The sequence below is a fragment of the Neophocaena asiaeorientalis genome, unplaced genomic scaffold (assembly GCF_003031525.2).
Source record: "Neophocaena asiaeorientalis asiaeorientalis breed wild unplaced genomic scaffold, Neophocaena_asiaeorientalis_V1.1 scaffold251, whole genome shotgun sequence".
Classification (NCBI taxonomy): domain Eukaryota; kingdom Metazoa; phylum Chordata; class Mammalia; order Artiodactyla; family Phocoenidae; genus Neophocaena; species Neophocaena asiaeorientalis.
In genome coordinates this window covers 6396765-6416667 of record NW_020173377.1, presented here as the reverse complement: position 1 = coordinate 6416667, position 19903 = coordinate 6396765, and the positions used below count along the sequence as shown (strand labels likewise).

The window sequence follows — 19903 nt, the reverse complement described above, 5'->3', positions numbered from 1 at the left end:
GCCCTCTTTTCCCACTGGTTCCCAGCAAATTGGCAGCCAGGCTCGTGTCCTGCAGGAAAATGATAACATGATCCTCCTCTAGAGAATCTGACCAGCCCAAAGGAGAGAGAAGTAAAGACACTGACACCAAGGTCCCCCAATGGTATACCCAGTTCACCCCACAGGGAACCCCACACTGACAAGCACACCCAGACTTCTAATCAGCTAGTTAATGCCCCACTCTTAGCTATGATCAGACACTCAGGGATCACCAGACACCTGAGGAAAGCCCTTGACATAAAAGACAGAGACCAAGCAAGAACAAGGCGACTTGAGGGTCACAAAAGGAACTTCACAGAGAAGAGAACTTTTTTGAAAGATCAGTAATATCCTCAAAGAGTTAAGAGGAGCTATGGCAACCACAAAACAAGAATGTCATTTCCTAAAAAGTAATATTCAGAGAACCAAAAAAAAAAAGGGCTCTATGAAATTAATGATAGTGAAGATGAAAAGCTCAATTGAAGGACTGGAAGACAAAGCTGCAGAAATCTCGCAGAAAGAAAGCAAAAAGGCAAGAGACAAAAATAGGAGAGAAGCTAAAAATAGTAAGAGGACTGATCCTAACTGTCCATCATCTAAAGAACAGGTCTAGAAAGAGAAGACAAAGCAAGCAGAAGGGAGCAAATCATTAACAAAATAATTCAAGAAAATACTCCTCAAATGAAGGATATGAGTTTCAGATTGAAAAGGCGACAGACTGGAGGAGAGGAAACAAACACACATACACAAAATAAGTCAAACATATAGTGTGCAAAGTGGTAATAAACGCTACGAAGAAAAAGATAGCAGGGAAGGGGAATGAGGAATGCTGGGGGTGGGGGTGGAGGACTGTAGTTTCAAATAGGTTAGAGAAGGCCTCTCGGGGAGAGTGATGTCTAAGATCTGAAGGTGGGGAGGTGAGAGGAGCCATGTGGTTGGCTGGGAGAAGTGCATTCCAGGCAAAGGAGAAGTACAAATGCTGGAAGCCAGAGAGTGCCTGGCATGTCCATCCAGCAAACAGAGAAGAGGCCGCAGCAGCTGGAGTGGCATGACTGAGGTGGAGAATGAGAACAGAGGTCAGAGAACTAGGGGTGTACTGGGAACGACAATGGAGTGGGTGTAGGTCACTGCAAAGACGTAAGACTTTGACTTTCACTTTGTGTGAGAACAAGGAAGCTTCTGAGCGTAGGACAGACACAATCTGAGGAGATCTGAGGTGTGTTTCTAAAGGGTCACTTCAGCTGCCATGTTAAGAATTGACTCGGGAGGGGGACAATAGTGAAAAGCAGGGAGTCCAGTCAGGAGGCTGCTGCAATAATCCAGGGGAGAGATGCTGCTGGATTGGACCAGGGTGATAGCACTGGAGGTGGTGGGAAGTGGTAGAAGTCTGGATATATTTTGAAGGTAGAACAAGATTTGCTGACAGATTAGATATGGAATGTAAGAGACAGAGAGGAGTTCAGGTTTTGGGCCAGGACAGAGTCGCCATTTACTATAAAGGGGGAAGACTACAGGAGAGCCAGGTTTGGGCAGGATGGATAGAAGGTTTAGAAGGTCAGGAGTTTGGTTTGGAATACATCAAGTTTGAAGAGCCTGCTAGAAATCAAGTAAGATGTTAGTAGGCAGGAGAGACGGGAGAGAGAACTTTCAAAGTCACTGGCATATGGTTGGTATTTAAAGCCGTGAGAAGGATGGTATCACAAGGGGTGAGTACGGAGTCTTGGGACCCTCCAAAGATGATGATGAGGTGACCTCGACAAGAGCTGCTTCAGTGGAATGGTGGGAGTGAAGACCTGAACAGATCTAGTTGAGAAGAGGCGGAGAAGAACCAGAAAGAGCAAGCATCAACAATCAGAACTCTTTCAAGTTTTGTCACAAAGCAGAGCCAAGATACGGGTCAGATGATGGAGAGGGAAATAGAGTCAAATGATTGTTTTTATTTTATTTCATTTTTTTGCAGTACACGGGCCTCTCACCATTATGGCCTCTCCCACTGTGGAGCACAGGCTCCGGACGCGCAGGCTCAGCGGCCATGGCTCACGGGCCCAGCCGCTCCGCAGCATGTGGGATCCTCCCAAACCGGGGCACGAACCCGTGTCCCCTGCATCGGCAGGCGGACTCTCAACCACTGCGCCACCAGGGAAGCCCCAAATGATTGTTTTTAGGTGGGAGAAATGACAGCTTGTTTGTAAACTGATGAAAATGATCCGGGAGAGAGGGGAATTTTGACGTTATAGGGGAAAGGCAGGAGGACTTCTGGAACATTGCTCTCTACTAGGCAGGAGGGGAAGGCATCTAGTGGACGAGGAGGGACTGGTCTGAGCTGGGAACCTGGACAGTTTACCTGTACTATGAGAGAAAACCCCATATGTTTAAATGCATGGGTGGGAACTTGTGGAACTCTTCTTACCACTTCTATTTTACCAGTGAAATAGGACTCAAAGTCATCTAGGTTGAGAGAGATGGGGAGGTGAGTAGTGTAGATCTGAAGATCAAAGAGAAGGTGGGAGATAATCATCTAAGAGAATGAAGGAGTAAAGGAATTAGAATGTGATATGACTGCTGGGTAGCAATAAGGGCCCACTTGAGTCCTTATTACAACAGTCAGTATTGGTTCTTCCAGCCATATATTGTTACAAAGGTATGGGTCAAAGTCGGTGGACAACTCGAAATAACGAGGAATGGGGTTTTGCTAAACAAGTATGACAAAGCAGGAAAAATTGCTCAATATCGTTTGGAGGGAGTGAATATAATAGACCATGGAATTTCAGACAGACGAGGGAAGTGACACCATGTAGATGAGGGACTTTAAATAGGCAGTAGGTGAATCATGAACAGCCCTGTAGGAAAATCATTTCATAATAATGATTAAAGGCCATCCAGAAAGGATTAAATAAGTCCAGTATCTCAGTCACCTCAAATACTCTGTGAAACGAGGGTTAAGGAAGAGTGTAAACAAACCATCACATATTTTATTTTATATCCTCTGCTAAAAAAGGAAGGGAAGCATGGGAACAATTATTTTAATATTTCATTCCATAGGTTAAAATAATTTTGTCGCTTGAGAGGGAAAATAAGAATCACAGAAGTCAGAATCGTAGAGGGAGTAAGCTAGAAAGAGGAGACAGTGACAAGAACATGGCTGAGACGATGGTGAGATGCAGGTGTGGATGACAAGGCCTGGTGCGTGATCCTGGCAGACAGTGACAGAGCGGGGCTGCAGAACACGGTCAGTGGAGGAGAAGATTCAAGGAACTGAGAAACCAAGTTTTAGAGGAACTTCCACATAGACAGTGAAATCACTAAGAATTATGACAGAAGTGCTGGAGAGCGACCCCTAGAACAGGAGAGATGTGGTGGGAACGTGGCTCTGCCGTGAACAGAATACATAAACTCATACTAACACACAGGATACATACAGTCATAACAAGGTAAGCACTGAATATCAGTCTGGCCAAAACTGTAATTATATTGGGAGGCAGGAAGGCCGTGGGGAGGAAGCAGAGGTTGGGGGATGGGGACGGGGGATGATCGGTACTGCTGAGGAGAGTGGTGCTAAAATAAATCCGTATCTTCTGTAATAGTCAACAGATAATATCTAGCACCAATGAATATGAAGTAGCAATACAAACAAGACATTTAGAGTCATTCGGGTAAATTCCCAAAATATCAGCTAAAAGACTAAAACTGATTGCCTCTAGGGGTAGGGGGGAAGAAATGGAGGGGAGAGGCAGGGATATGCTGATTTTCAATAACAAGCCTTGAAGAACTATTTGACTCTTTATGCTGTGCTTATATAACTGATCAAAAATTAAAACTTAAAGAAAAAAAAAGCCAAGTTGTTCGAAAAGTGGATAATGATGCAACTTCTAATTAGGTGTTGTTATTCACCATCCCAGATTAATCAGATTCGTAAAAGCAATCTAAAATACAACTCTTTTGTTTTTTTCTCTCAGAAAGGATGCTGTCTTGTTAACTGATGCTTTTGACTTCACCGATCAGTGTTTAAATTCAGCACTTGGTTGTTATGACGGAAATGTCTACGAACGTCTGTTCCAGTGGGCTCAGAGGTCACCAACCAATACTCAGGTAGTTGAATAGAACACATTATAAATTATGCAAGAGAGCCGAGAGCAAGCAGTGAATATACCTCCATGTTTTCCCATTTTAATTGATTCCCATTAGGTTAGAAATTGCTTGGCATAGCATGTCTATTTAAAATATTTTGAGAATACATAAAAGAAACCAGGAGCAGGGATGTGGCCTGGTAGGAACTCTGAGTCTGAATTGTAATAAGCAAAATGCATTGCTCAGAATTTGGCAAAGGGAATTTGGAGAAAGGCCCAAGCTCTAAATCACGGCTTGACATACACAAGGGCATACACACAGAGTGGCAAAGTGGCTTTTAAGTAACAGAAATAAAAAGATAAATCACTGCACTGATTTAACCATCTTAATTTCAGCCTTTTAACTCTTAGTTTCGTGTTGATACAGTAGGTATTCAGGGGTGATAGGAAGCTTGGGGGTGGGGGTCTCTCTCTCAGCCCTCAATGCCTGCTAGAGATGCCTCCTCCCTCTTCTCTACAAGGAAGAAAATCCCAGGGACAAAGAAGCCTGCTGCACTGCCATCAGTACCCCAGGAAAGCCAAATAAATGACAATTACAAGGGTTATGGCAAAAAGATCCCCAGCTGTCCCAGGAGAGAACACGAGAACTCATTAACAGAAGAAGGGGGAGGACTCATAAAATGCTAACAGTCTACAGCCAGCATCCCAGACTCTCTGCTATGAGCCTCATTGGGAAACATTATGAATATCAACGCCTACATTAACTGGAGTAGAGAAATAAACCCTGTATTTACAATTTGGGGAACCAACATTTACTAGCAGATTTGATACACATGATCAAAACAAAAACACTCTATAGCTATACAACAGGTTATTTTAAGTTCTATAATGCAGATCTGTAATTCAGATGATGAAGTCTAGTTTTTTACCCCTTTCCTCTTCAAATTTCAGAAAAGGTGTCTTAACACCTCATCAAATTGGCACCTCTCAGGCTTTCATTCACACTTAGCATGGTGTTAGACTTGCTCTTAAAATTCTGCATCCTGTCATACCTCATAGCTTAATTTAACATGGTTATCTAAAGTTGCAACACAACGTTACCCCCAAGATGGTTGTCAGCCAGAAGGCCAATCCCTGTCTCCAGGAAGGCATCCTTTTAACTCAACAAGGAAAGATAAAGAACTTACCTAAAGAAGATACAATACATTTACTGCTTAGTACCGTTAAGCTACTTCTAGTGTGCTACTTTTTCTAATGATTAGATCTCTCTACTTTCTAACATTTAAATCCTGGCATAGACCTACAGCAATCCTGTCACTCCAGATTAGCCCCTGTGGTCTAAAGAAACACACATGCCCTTTGGTACTCGAGAGAAAAACCTACCCTGCCTTAACACCTGTCAGGAAACACTGACATATCTAGCTCAAACCTGCTTTACTAGCAACACAAGGAAACATGCCAGTTCTCCTGATTCCTCGTATTCACCAAAGAACACAGGGGCTTCCTTGTCTTTTACTTGTTTCTACTCTTCATCTTGAAAGAATTTAATCTGGACACTAGATTAAATTCTAGAGGGCAGGCTTGTCTAGATGAGGGGCATGACTGACCCACAACATCAGCAGACTTGGTAAGATGGTGATGCATGCCATCCCATTCACTCTTCCCTATCTCCGGCCACGTGACTGTGAACAAGGATGGAGTTTTCATCTTCCCAACTCCAGAGTCTATCACAGAGTAGATACTTTGCATTTACGGAGTAAATGAACATGGTTCTGTGACCTACGCAGCGGAACAAGGACCCTGCTGCATACCCAATACTGCAAACTTTTGCCATCCTAGCTTAGATTACCTTGCACAAAAGGTGATAGGTACGGCAACGTGACTCTTTCATGCACAGCGATTTTAAGAATGTGAGATTATGAGTGACCTTGAAGAATGTTTCCAGTTAGTTAAAACGACACTTGGTTGACAACTAATATATGCCTCCCTAATCTTACATTTCTGGCTCCTCTAGGCACCATCAAAATAGCCCTTTTAAAGTGTAGTTTCTAATCTGCTGTAGGTAATTTTGAAACTGCAGTTAGAGACATTTTTCCTCATTTGCACTAGCAGAAAAAGGCACACTACAGGTATTTCAGATAAATTAAAACAAAAGCTACTTTGAAACATGCCTTGTAGACACAAAAGTACACACAGGAATTTATTTCACTGACATTTCTACCAAAAGAAAAGTGCTATGCTGTGTTGAAAGTCTTAGAATTATAAGAGTCTCTCCTGTCTGGGGCAGGTTAGGTGCTGAGCTTTATCCCCAGACAGGATGATGCACTCCCATGGCTTACTCTCGCTATGGTGTTCTGCCTTTTGGCTTTTTTCCTGATTTGGATGCTATTTCAAGACAGTTTCTCCGAAATGAACTGCAAAAGACTGTTCCTGTTCCCCACGTGAACTCCTATCTAAGTGATTCCCTATAGATGCAAGCAGTGAAAGAACCACTCGGGATAATTTCAAAATAAGAATCCTATTTCCCCCCAATTATTCTATTGCAGAAATTTATTCAAGTAGTTGCCAGATGCGTTAAACACACCTACTGATCCATGCATTCATTCAATCATTCAACAAATAGTTACTGGGCATATGATGTATGCCAGAAACTATTCTAGGTACTGAGGACACAGGAGAACAAAAGGGTCATAGACCCTGTCGTCAAAGAGCTTACAGCTTTAACTGAGACAGGCAAAAAAGTAAACAAGTAAATATTATAAAAGATAAGGGTAGATCTGTGAAGAAAAGAAATCAAGACATCACCTTAGAAAATAATGGGGATACCCAATTCTGACATAGAATATTGCTTACCTGATTTCACCTTCTAGTTCCTTGCTTTGTGGTTAACATGTTCAATTTCAAAGAGCCTCAAAGAGTCAAGCCTTTCATTTGTATTAAATCCCAAAAGCAAATGATAGCTGTGTTTTTTTAATTGGCCACCTGCATCCACAATTTAAAATCTGCATGAGAAAAGGAAGGATGCCCTTTGGAAAAAATGTTTCCCCATATGTTCACACAAAATGAACTTTAAAAACAAATTTAAAAATTAAGAATCGTATGTAATGTTACTTTTTTGAAACTAAAAACTTAATTTGAAAGTAAAAGTCATTAATCCTGGCAGAAATAGTCTGTCTTAACAATACACTTTTTTCTACAAACAGGGGAACCCTGCGTATGAGAAATATATAAGACCATTATTACAAGGCTGGAGATCCAGGCTATGAAATAATCAACAGCGTTCAGGAGGCACCACCACGTGGTAATGGTACTATGGCATATGCATCATTAAAATCTACAACTACATATGTATGTATTTTTAAAAAGAATCATTATCTTCCAGAGACACAGACTGAAGCAGATGAAATATCTGTGATTTATTTCAAAATAATCCATGGGAAGAAAAAGGGGGAGTGAAGCATTGTTGAAGCTATTCAGTGGGTACGTGGGTGTTTACATTATTCTACTTCCGAATATGTTTGAAATTTCCCACAATAAAAAAACAGTAGCACTATCCATTTGCAGCTTCTATTTTGTTAAATGCCAGGATTTGCTTTAGATCTAGCAAAAGCCAATAGACTCATTAGTTATCACTTGTGTCCTTATAGCACACATTTATTTATCCCAGGGCTTAAAAGAACACACACACACACACACGCACACAAACAATCCTCTTCTAAAAGTGCCTATACTTGGTATAATCTAAATAAAATGTAGATCACCACACACCAATCAGAATGGCTGTCATTAAAAAGGTAATAAATAACAAGTACTGGCAAGGATATGGAGAAAAGGAAACACTTGTGCACTGCTGCAGGGAATGTAAGTTGGTGCCGCCTCTATGGAAAACAGTATGGAGGTTCCTCAAAAAATTAAAAATAGAACTATGATACAATCCAGCAATTCCACTTCTGGGTATTTACCCAAAGAAAACAAAAACACTAATTTGAAAAGATACATGTACCCCTACGTTCACTGCAGCACTATTTACAACAGCCAAGATCTGGAAGCAACCTAAGTGTCTAACAATACATGCATGGCTAAAGAAACTGTGGTGTACATAAACAAAGGAATATTACTCAGCCATAAAAAAGAATGAGGTTGTGCCATTTGCAACAACATGAATGGACATGAGACAGTACTGGCTAAGTGAAATAAATCAAACACAGAAAGACAAACACCATATGATTTCACCTACATGTGGAATCTAAAAAACAAAACAAATGAGCAAACAAAACAGAACAGAAACAGACTCAGATACAGTGGTGGTTGGCGGAGGTGGGGATGGGATGTAGGTGAAAGGGATTAAAAGGTACAAACTTTCAGTTATAAAATAAGCAAGCCATGGGATGTAATGTACAGCATAGGGAGTATAGTCAATAATAGTGTGATAACTTTGTATGGTGACAGATGGTTACCAGACTTATAGTGATCAATTCGTAATGTATATAAATGTCGAATCACTATGTTGTACACCTGAAACCAATATAATATTGTACGTCAACTATACTTCAATTAAAAAAATGAAAAGGAAAAAAATAGAGCCTTAGGAATACAACTAACATAAATGTTTAAAAAATCAACTCTTCCAAAGTAAAAATGATTTAAAGTTTCATAAAAGACATAATTGTCTCAAACTACCCAAATATAACCAACCTATATTTTTCACATCATTTTCAACTGCCCAAGTATATAAAACACTCAAAATTGAATACCATCAAACAAATTAAATTGCAAAAAATCTCAGCGGGCTACTTTTCCTAATTTACTCATATAAATAATCATTTAATTGTTAATAATTTATAAATCTGAGAAAATTTACCAAAAGCAAACTTATCTCCAGTAATCTGGACAAGGAAGAGACCTCATAGATGTTTTACTCTTAAAACCTTGGAACAACTATTCATTCCCATTTCCATACCTGTTTTCAACCCAAATAATTTCATCTTTCATTCACCTCAGCTAACTCAACAACACATAGCTGGCTGGGCTGTTCCTTTTCTTGTCTCTTATTTAGGTAACCACTAATCAGTTTGAAGGAGGAGACCATTTTCTAAAAAGATAACCTCATACTTAGTACGTTTACTGAAACCACAGCAACCTACCAATAACATTAAGGGATTTTAGTTTGAAGATGGTAAAAATGGGGTAGTTACAGGTTTCTGGATATTGGTCATTTGTCAAATCTTAAGTTTTCAGAGAGACGTGAGCAGAAATGGATGTAAGTAAATGTTCTCATCCTTCTTTGAAAGAGAATTTCAGAATCTTCTCAGAGGAGAAAAGGAGTGAGCTTCCCCGGGTCACACAGCCTCAGGACTCTACTCCTCCCTTAGACAACAGGGAAGAAATTTCTGAACTTTCTTTTAAAAGGTGTTCTAGCAAACTAGGAAGTTTCACTATAGTTAACATAATCCTTCCAGTGAGTAACTTCCAAGAAATAGAATCAAATGAACTTATGCAAAATCAAATGAACTTATGCAAAATAAGACTACAGTAAAAATTTTAAAAGTACATGATATTTCCAACTGTTCTAGATCCTTCATTCACTGCAGTTTTCTTTGCTCAGAAATTTAACCTTAATAACAAAATACATTTGTGGGTCACCATAATATATGAGAATAAAATGGCTAAAGAGTCGGTTTGTCCCTGTGCTCGATACAAAGCTAGAATAAGGGTCATAGAGCAATGACAACTGGTGGCTTACTGAAGAAAAATCTATAATCTTCAAAATAAGTCCTAGTTGAAAAAAATTTGTCAAACTGTACGTTCACTGTCCAGATATGCACTCTTTTCGACAAAACTAATAATTCCATCAATTCCCTGCTTCAACAGCATAGAATTCTATAAACCACATCCTAAAGTTCCACTGAGTCCTCCTGAATCAAATACGAATGTGCTATAGGTAGCATTTATTGGGACATAAAACAATGCATATTTTAGACAAAGAATACGATTTTCCCCCTTAACTGACAATAATCAATAAATACAAACCTAATTTTCATATTTCATTTATTTATTTATTTATTCTGGTAGACAGTACACTTGGGAATTATACTGCACCAGGCATAAGAAGTAAGATTTCTACCACAGGGACACTTTGTATTCAGAAGCCAATATAAATATTTCTAGTCAGACATTTCCATGGCTACAGATATTTGGTTGCTTGATTTATATGCATAGAAAGAAACAGTTGTCGTAACTGTAAAAAGCAGTACTTAACAAGTACTTTTAAACGATTGGAACAGTTTTCCTTTAATATTATAATACTGCTTATTGGTTTGAAAACTAGGTCACCCTACATGATGTTTTGATTTTTCCCAAAGGCATCATGAGTACTCTGTTTATTCTTTCATTCCTGCATTTTTAGCCTTCTAGTTGAGTTAGGGACTATTTAATCAGAAATCATTTTAGCACTGTAATAAAAACAAGTTCTGTTAAGGGTAGATTATATACCATAATGATTTTCAGACTTCTTTTTATAAAAAAGGTATCTGGAGGCTCTGAACAGGCACATGCATACTCAGGGTGAAGGGAACAAAACACAGAGGAGTCTGCTGAAGCACAAAACTTCCTTCCTTCTGGTCCCCAGTGCCTTCAAATAAATACAAATATTAAAAAAAAAAAATCTCACACTGTGATTTAAAAAAAAAAAAAAAATCAGCCTCTTCGATCTCCTGGAGAGTCCGCTTCCAGGAACTTCTCCCAGTGCTGGAGGTCAGTCATCTGTCTTCCGGGCCAGCCTGCAGAAAGTCCAGTTGTGCTCCACTGTGTTCTCGTTGGCCCGCTCACTCATGTGATGCACTCGGGTGTTTCGGATTGTGAAACCTTGTTTTGTAATGTATTCCATCAGGTGGACTCGGAGAGAAACTTCCTGGTGATAATCACAGGGTCCAAAAGTAAAGGAAACCTGGCAATCTCTGGTGTCCATCATATGCTTATTCCACTTTGTAAAATAGTTTGATATACCTTCTAGTAAGGAATGGACCTTGGTGGTGATGGTTAATTGGGTTATGATGACAGCTACTGGATTGGAGTACTTAGAAAGCTTCCGAGTACTAGATAACTCCACAACTTCTTCAAAAGTATCCATAGGATACAAAGGCTTGGGGTCATTGAGACACTGAATCAAGGGCTCAATCTGATAAAAATCTGCTTCTTTCCGAAGCAGATCAAATTCCTTAAAATCCAGGGGTAAGGTCAACTCTGAAGTTCTCAAGAAGTTGAGGACATATCGGAAAAGAGGTCCATCTCGATCAATGAAGTAATTGCCTTGAGGGTCTCGAGCTGTGGGGAAGTCCCCCCCAAACATAGCTCCAAGCATGGAATCCGGGTAACGCGTCAGTGTGGTGAGAGACGTTGTGTACAAGTGTCCACCTACATTTAACGTGACTGGGTCAGTCATCTGAAAGTTTTTAAAAAATGATCAGTCATCTGAAATGTTTTTAAATCCTAACTTTGACAGATTAAGAAAATTAGTGGTAACAAGCAAAGCAAAAGATTCAGGCTACGACACATCTAGCAATCCACTGATGCAAAATATAGCTTTATTTTCAGTGAGAAACCCACCCGGATGAAGGGATCTAACATTTGCTTTCAATAGAGAAAAGGGATACGTCCAATTCTTCAAAGGTTTACACTAAAAAAGGAGGACATGGCTTCCAAAGCCACTTTATTTCAGGCCCAGTATCTAGAGAGAAGTTTTCAGGTCAGAGTATATTATGGGAGGAGAGAGGCCAAACTAAAATATACTCATTTAAGTTTTTTTCAGAGTAAAAAAAAAAAAAAAACTTTCATTTTTCTTAACTCAATTTAACATAAAATAGAATAAAAATGATTTGGTAACATAAAACATCTACTTTCAATATTTCTTTTGTCTTTTCCCCCTCAAAAGGAGGGGGGAAATCATGAAATTTATTTTAAAAATAAAAATTTGTGTAGACCTAATCTTCCTAACTTTTTCGTGGAAATACCAGTATCAAATACTAAGTTAAAATACACAGTTTGGTCAACACAATCTCATATACCCAAAGGCTAATAGCAGCTTTCAAATTTCATAATCTGATAGTATATTCACTTTTGTAACATTAATGTTGCAATCTGGCCTTTAATTTTGAAAAGCAAGCTCCTCTAAATAATACATACCTTTGGTTTTTAAAATCATATTTAAGAAATAAAATAAGACAGATAAAGACAGGTACTATACAAATAAAATATTTCTCACCAAAGGAAAAGGAAAATAGGAAGACACATGCACATGCGAGAAAAAGTGCTAGTGGGAGAAGTGGCACCTTCTCAACCGTTAACCTTCCCAACCACAAGAAAATGTCCTCTCTACCCATTACCTACTAGACATTTAACAGTCACTACTCTATGATGGAAGAGTTTTAAGGGCAACATACTTTAAAGACCAAAAACAAAAATGATTATCAAAAGTTACATAGAGAGTCCATGTTGAGCTTGCTTACCTAAAAACACCAAACAAAGTTAAAACACCAAAAAATACATCTAAACTAATGGGGGTGGGGGCGGTTTGCACCACTGATAATTTTCATTCTTATGAGATGTATTATACCTAAAAATACATAAGAGGCGGGGAAAGACACACAAAAATAATTTGCCAGCCTTCAAAATGCATCTGCAAAAGCCTCTCACCATATAGCCCCAGTCTCCATTATCCATCTGCTCCAGTGCTGCGTCTCGGGGAGCCCAGGTTCCAGGGAAACTTGGGGAAGAGAAAAAGACATGTGACAGTGCATGAAACTATGAAAACAGAATAGAAAAGTTTTCTCACCCAACAGAGCAGGCCAAACACCAGAAAACTACTCATCTTTGCTCAACTAAAACCTGCTACAAGGCAAAGATCTGGGGAGGAAAGGATTCCTCTAAGGCCTTCTATGGGTCCCCAAGAGACTGGCAAATCTTTACAGAGAAAGAGTTATCCTATACTTAGAGAAGGTAGAGAGCCTAGTGAGTAAACCAGTCATTCAAACTCTACCTACCTTCTCCGAAAATTCAATTTTTAGAATTCCTACAGGAGAACACTATGATTACCTCTACAACCTTATCCTGGTACAAACCTGTGATGATCCTTATCAAAAAGGTTAAGAGAAAGAGAGAAAGGGAAAACTTTTTCATCAGCATTTCAGCTATATAAACTAAACACCATAGCAAAAGCATTAAAAACTATAAACCTCCAAGACACCGGTATCTCTTTCCAGGAGAAGTACGTCAGAATGGTAGCTCTTTTGTAAAATAGAAAAACTAATTATACTTTTAATAATGACACATTTTGTACAATAATCAAAACAAATAGAAAACAGTTAAATGTCAAACCATTAAAGCACAATTGGGGGCAAAAAGAACCTTACACATCTGAGAGTCAGTCCCCTGGCACTTATGGAGAGCCAGCCTGAAGACACTGATAAACACCCAGATACTAAAGATACCAGTTTGAATTTATTTTTATCTACAATTCAAAAGCACTTAAACAGTTTCCCAGTTACTGAACTGCTTTAGTCAGTTCTCCCTCACACACATCATTCCCCAAATCACCCGGCAAAGCAAACTCCAGAGCAAATTTCAAAAGCTTTGGCAAAAGACAGTAAGAAACATGGAGTTATCGGTATTTATCCAGGAAAAGCACTGTTTTGGTTGTTTGTTTTTTTTTTTTTCTTAACGTGGTCTTTGCACAGATTCACTTTTCCCACTTTTAGAGGAATCTGGCACACTAATTCCCAGAACAGGCCCTGGCTACAGAAGATCACAAAGGCTCTTTCTCAAAAGGTCACTCAGGCATGTAGAGAACATTTGCATAGCACAGCAGGGGCTGAAATCAGAGCCTGAAGCATCTATTTCTCTACCTTGCAAATTCTTCAAAGCAAACAAGCTAAAATGTGGACCAGACAACGTGGGGTCAGTTTTTATTCTCCACACTCAGCAGTTGGATATAGATAGGTCTCCACATGCTATAGGGTGAGAAATGGAACAAATTCAGGGCTGTTGTGACAACCTTTCATTCCTCTGACTTGCTTCATAAACAGTATTTGAAGTAACAGAACCAAGAAACACGTTTTACCAATTTGTATTACGAGCACCTGATTCAGTTACTGATCCAACAGACAGATCAGTAGATCAGCAACTGAGCGATTTAAAAGGCCAGTCATCCCAAAGTTCTGGTAAGATGCCCATCTTTGGCATTTTCCCATCACCTGAAGTATTCATTACTGACAGCCTCAAAAATAATTCAGTCAACCGACATTTACTGCAGGGTAGAGCGAGGAAAGGTATGGTCCTTGCCCTCGTGGAGCTTTCAATCTATGAAGAAAGGCAACAAGCAGCAACTGAAGGACAGAATAAAATTCAAAAGTACTATATAAGGGCTTCCCTGGTGGTGCAGTGGTTAAGAATCCACCTGCCAATGCACGGGACACGGGTTCGAGACCTAGTCCGGGAAGATCCCACGTTCCTCATAGCAGCTAGGCCCGTGCGCTACAACTACTGAGCCTGTGCTCTAGAGCCTGTGCTCCGCGACAAGAGAAGCCACCGCAATGAGAAGCCTGCGCACCGCCACGAAGAGTAGCCCCTGCTCACCTCAACTAGAGAAAGTGCGCGTGCAGCTACGAAGACCCAACACAGCCAAAAATGAAAACAAACAAACAAACAAAAAGTACTATATAATAGATGGACTGGCAGAGACCTGAGCAAAGGAAGAACAAGAACCATTCCAAATGTGAAAATGGAGGACTTCCGGGAAGAGCTTGCTCAGTGGAACTCTGCAGGCATATTAGCACAACCTGAAAAGGGATTCTTGAATAAAGAAACAATTTAAGTAATGGGCAGTGCCGGGGAGGGGGGAGTGTCCCCCCCAACATTCCTGATACAGTAGCAGAGCGCGAATAACTATGCCCCTTTTAGAGATGCAAAAGAGAGAACTGGCAGATTAAGAGGCTTGCTCAAGTCCCCACAGCTAGAAAGTAACTGAACAAGAGCTTGGGTTTCCTGACTCCTAGTCCAGATCTTTCCATAAAACCCCTCATTGGATAGAAACTGAAAGAACAGAATACAAGAAATGAGAAATCGAAAGGATTAACTTAAAACACCCCTACAGCCATCTATTAACCCTATCCACCTAGTAGGGATTTATTATTTAACAGTAACTCAAAGTGAGCGATCACAATGGGTTTGTAAAAATTCCCTTGAAGCAAAATAGCAAGAACCTACTCACTAGTGTAATTGAAGGCTGCTATACTCTGTCTTTTCTCTTTTTTTAAACTTATTTATTTTATTTTTGTCTGCATTGGGTCTTCATTGTTGTGCGTGGGCTTTCTCTCTAGTTGCGGCGAATGGGGGCTACTCTTCGTTGTGGTGCGCGGGCTTCTCGTTGCAGTGCCTTCTCCTGTTGCGGAGCACGGGCTCTAGGCACGCGGGCTCAGCAGTTGTGGCTTGCGGGCTCTTGAGCTCAGGCTCAGTAGTTGTGGTACACGGGCTTAACTGTTCCGCATTACGTGGGATCTTCCCGGACCACAGCTCGAACCCATGTCCCCTGCATTGGCAGGCGGAGTCTTAACCACTGCGCCACCAGGGAAGCCCTGTCCTTTGTCTTAAGTGAAGTAAAGAACTCCACTCCATGAATATCCAAATGGTAAGAAATGGGAGACCAAAGACAAGTAAAAAAACAGCCATCATCAAAGTTACAGCTGTTATGCAAGGACTGTCCACTATTAATCCTTTTTTTTTCTTTTTTACTGCTAAATCAAAACAAGGAAACTTTTTGAGCAAACACACACACACACACAAAATTAGATGATGCCCCTGAACCTGTTCCACAGCAAAAGCCAAGGTTCTGTTCCAGTACAAAGATGTAATAAAACCTCAAACTTAATAATTCAGGAAAGCAATTATGGGAATCTATATAAGCCCATGTTTCTTAAAAAGTACCCAAAAGCCTCCCTTCATTTGTATGTAAGATACATCAAAATAAAATGAAGTTACTATTAGTCACTTCCAATAACAACTACTAAACTATCCCTCCAAATCAAAACATTCACTAAAGAGCTCTAAGGGGTAAAAATAGTATTGATTAGATTAAATTTTATCTCTGCACCTTACTTCTAAACATCCTCTGTGAAGATGGTCAGATACATCAAGAAACAAACCAAAAAAAAGGCAAAGAGATTCCTGGTCAACCAAGAGCTGGATAATCGACCTCTGACTGATGACTGTTTGGACCGTCTCAGAGACAATGCAGATGAATGAAAGCAAAAGAATTTCCGGAATAGCTTCAATTTTCAAGTCATCTTCCAGAGCTGCTAACAGTTAGAAAATGATTCATTTGCTTTTCATCTTCTCTCCCTTCTGGCACTCTCCAGTGGAGGGCTTAATGAGAAATTAAAGGACCACAAGACAGGCAGCAGAAGGAAGATCTTGAAATGGGCATCAAATGGGCCTGTTTTACTTGATGAAGACAAAGAAAAATCCAACATTTCAGAAAACTGTCCAGGAATGGAGATTATGAAGGTAACAATGAAAAAAAATTTCCTTTAAAGTGACTTTCCTTTCTAACAATCATTTTAAACAACAGTGAATGCAGCCAAGCACAAACAATTGTAAAGTTCAAAGAAAGACTTCTGACCCTATAAAATCAGTTCACCTGAAAAGAGCTAACCTTTGGCGCAAATAAAATACATGTGGAAACAACTAGCTGACCGTTCCCAACGAATCTAAAGCAGTACTGAAAATTATGACTAATGTACAAATTCTGACAGTGTAATGTTAGCAGATAATTGTGTTAAGGAAAACACACACTCAAGAATTTATAAAAAGTCTTAAAAGAAATCGCTAAGAATTTTCCATAGTAGCAAATGTGAAAACTACACAATTCAACAAGTTAATGACTTAAAGAGTAGCATAAGAACACCTGAAAGTCATTCTCCTCACCACTGCAGAACTCAATTACAGGATTCATGGTTATGATGAACTAATTTAACACAAATATTCTGGGTTTATCATTTCTGCTACAGACTAAGAATTCTCCGGGCTAAAAGTCCTGCTCCTACATAATAACCTATAACTGCAATACACACCTCCAAACTTGAATAAATAATAAAAATGTATAACTACTGCCTTCCCAAAGTTTCCAGGTAGCCCTTTTAAAACACCTTCCTACTGAAATCTTTGTGTCTGGTATTCAGAAAAGAAGACTCAATAAATTCCATCTATACATACCCTCTGAGTTACCTTTGCGCTGAATTTCTCTGTTCTTGAAATGTGGGAGTTTGAAAGTGAAATACTTTTTATAGTAACTAGTTCAGTGACATCTAAAGGAGTCTTTTGGGTTAACATTCACATACAAGGTGGCATAGGTAGCCAGGCGCACAAGGGGAATGTGATTATGGTGTTAGGTTATCCCAACCATAACCACTGCAGAAATGGATTGTTTTGTCCGAAAACTAATCCTTTTGTGGTCTAGGAGAAAGGCGCTCTACGTTGAAAAGTGACTTTAATACTGAAGAGCTGCCACAGTCACAAAACCATAAAATTCCTCTTACCCTCAGTTTCTGTAAAATAAAACGGAATAACAGCACCTTCCCAAAAGTAATGATACCACTTGGGCACAACACAAAGGCAACAACTGGCCTACAGGGTAAAAGATCCGGACTAGAATTCTGAAGTCACAGGCAGGCCAGCGCAGAAGAAAGAGAACTGGTCACCAGTGAGGATCTGTATCCCAAGTCGACTCCATTACTAATTATGAGACTGAGTAAATCACTCTTTATACCCAGCTGCTTCTTGCAGAAAAGAAAATGAGATCATGAATCAAAAACCATTGGTAGGACTTCCCTGGTGGCACAGTGGTTAAGAATCCACCTGCCAGTGCAGGGGACACGGGTTCAACACCTGGTCCGGGAAGATCCCACATGCTGCAGAGAACTAAGCCCGTGCGCCGCAACTACTGAGCCTGTGCTCTAGAGCCCGTGAGCCACAACTACTGAGCCCGTGTGCCACAACTACTGAAGCCCGTGCGCCTAGAGCCTGTGCTCCACAACAAGAGAAGCCACCGCAATAAGAAGCCTGCGCACCACAAGGAAGAGTAACCCCCGCTCGCCACAACTAGAGAAAGCCTGCGCACAGCAACGAAGACCCAACGCAGCCAAAATAAATAAATTTATTTTTTAAAAAAACCACTGGTAAACTGACAAGTATCAAACAAATGTGAAAATACTAGTGGCAGTAGCATAAATAAAATTTCTGTGGTAAATTGAGAAACTTGAGAGTGTGAACACAAGTAATTTAGAGCATGGGCATGGAGACAGGGCATACATAAAGAGAAGGCCTCTTAATCTGCTTCCAGTCTCCCCAACACCATCCTCCTTTCCCCCGAGCTCCAGAAGGGAGACCTACAGGTAAAGGGAAGCATCTGGCTTCCACAGAGACCACCAGACAGCTGAGCTCTTCATCACAGAAGGAACTTCTCTAAAGCATGACTCAGGATTATCTCCAAGGTAAAACCAAATCCAAATAAATACGTGTATTCCATTTTAAACAGACTCCAAATATCAAAATCCAAGAAACACTGAGGGATTCATAGAACGCTAGAATTCCTTTATGCAGTAATGCTTTAAAATATGATTTATGAAAATTCAAATCCCACAAACCTTAGAAATGGCATCTATGGAGGTCCCTGACCATCAACCCTTAATATCTATGGTGTTAAACAAAATGAAGTATTAGTATGGCCTGACAGTTCTCAGCCAAGGGCAAGTTCTCTCAGCCTGCCAACCATGCAGGTAAAAAGATTTTCCTTTTCCTAGCTACACATCTGTTCATTTGAAAACATCTCAATCTTGGGCTCAGTCCTGTGCTAAATGCTGGCCCCTCCCTTCTTTCCTATCTTGGGATCACTCATGTACCTAGGCATTTGTGACAGCAAGAAAATGAACATGCCAAGGGGAAAGAGTAAGGGACACTTAGGCTACCCCAAACATTCTTAGCCAAACCAGGTCACCTCGGGTCTCTTGACCACTCAAACCTCTTCTATCACAAAGCCCTAAAATTGGAATTATCAACTTGTTCTAGAACTGGTATACTTGCAGAAACATGATAACTTCAGCAGAATATCCAAACAGGATCTGTTTCATTTCTCGAGTCCCACTCCCCAGACACAGCCTCCACCACTGACAGCCCGGCAGGTGCTTCAGGGGCTCCCCCTTTCCACGGCCATTTATCACCTCTGACATCCAGCATTAAAAATGCCCTGACACACACAAATCTGAGCATAAAGAACTCAGCTGCAGTCAATCTCTTTGGGGCGGAAAATCTCCTAAGGCTGGGCTCAGAAGCCCTGCCGTAGGCTTTAAATTAAGGCAAACGGTGACCAATAAGCACCACCCCAAACAAATCATTTTCGAGCAAACCTCGAGGTGCTCCCACTCGGGCAGGACTTCGCTGTTGCCCGCAGGCGGAGTCCCCCGCCCCGATCCGGCCCCGGCGTGGGACGGGAGACTCTCGGGGCCGGGAGGGTGGCACGCACCCGAGCCTGGAACCCGGGTCCGCCGAACCCGCACGTCCCCGCACGTCCCCCCACACCCGGGCGGGGCCCGGAACCTCCGCCCAAGGCCGGCCCCCGGCCGCAGCCAGCCCGCCGCGAGCTCGTGCCAGCCCCGGAGCGCGCCGCCCGGGCTCCCCACGGTCCCTTCAGTGCGGCCCCGCCGCCGCCCGGATTCCCCTCAACCCCGCTCCCCGGGCTGCTCCGCGCGGGTTTCTGCTAGTGCCCGGCCCTT

The 19903-nt window shown here is 40.9% G+C and overlaps 2 protein-coding genes across 7 annotated transcripts in view; one reads left to right on the top strand and one right to left on the bottom strand.

Moving 5' to 3' along the window:
* Positions 1–7638, top strand: part of ACOX2 (acyl-CoA oxidase 2) — a 35610-nt gene extending 27972 nt beyond the window's left edge. For all 4 annotated transcript variants that reach the window (XM_024746498.1, XM_024746495.1, XM_024746497.1 and 1 more), the window contains 2 exons: positions 3975–4107; positions 7289–7638. In XM_024746498.1, the coding sequence (XP_024602266.1) occupies positions 3975–4107; positions 7289–7351 (196 nt within the window). In that variant the 3' untranslated portion in view covers positions 7352–7638. The remainder of the gene's footprint in view (positions 1–3974; positions 4108–7288) is intronic.
* Positions 7639–10116: 2478 nt separating this feature from the next.
* On the bottom strand, positions 10117–17950 carry KCTD6 (potassium channel tetramerization domain containing 6). Of its 3 annotated transcripts, none has more exons than XM_024746278.1 (3): positions 17349–17950; positions 12777–12846; positions 10117–11526 (listed from the first exon to the last, which is right to left on the bottom strand). In XM_024746278.1, the coding sequence occupies exons 2-3, from the start codon at positions 12801–12803 to the stop codon at positions 10840–10842; spliced, it is 714 nt and encodes a 237-aa protein (XP_024602046.1). In that variant the 5' UTR covers positions 12804–12846; positions 17349–17950; the 3' UTR covers positions 10117–10839. The 3 variants fall into 3 exon arrangements, with proteins under 3 accessions (XP_024602046.1, XP_024602047.1, XP_024602045.1); XM_024746279.1 differs by lacking the exon at positions 17349–17950 and adding an exon at positions 15349–15437; XM_024746277.1 differs by lacking the exon at positions 17349–17950 and having other exon boundaries at positions 12777–13822.
* Between the last annotated feature and the right edge of the window lie 1953 nt (positions 17951–19903).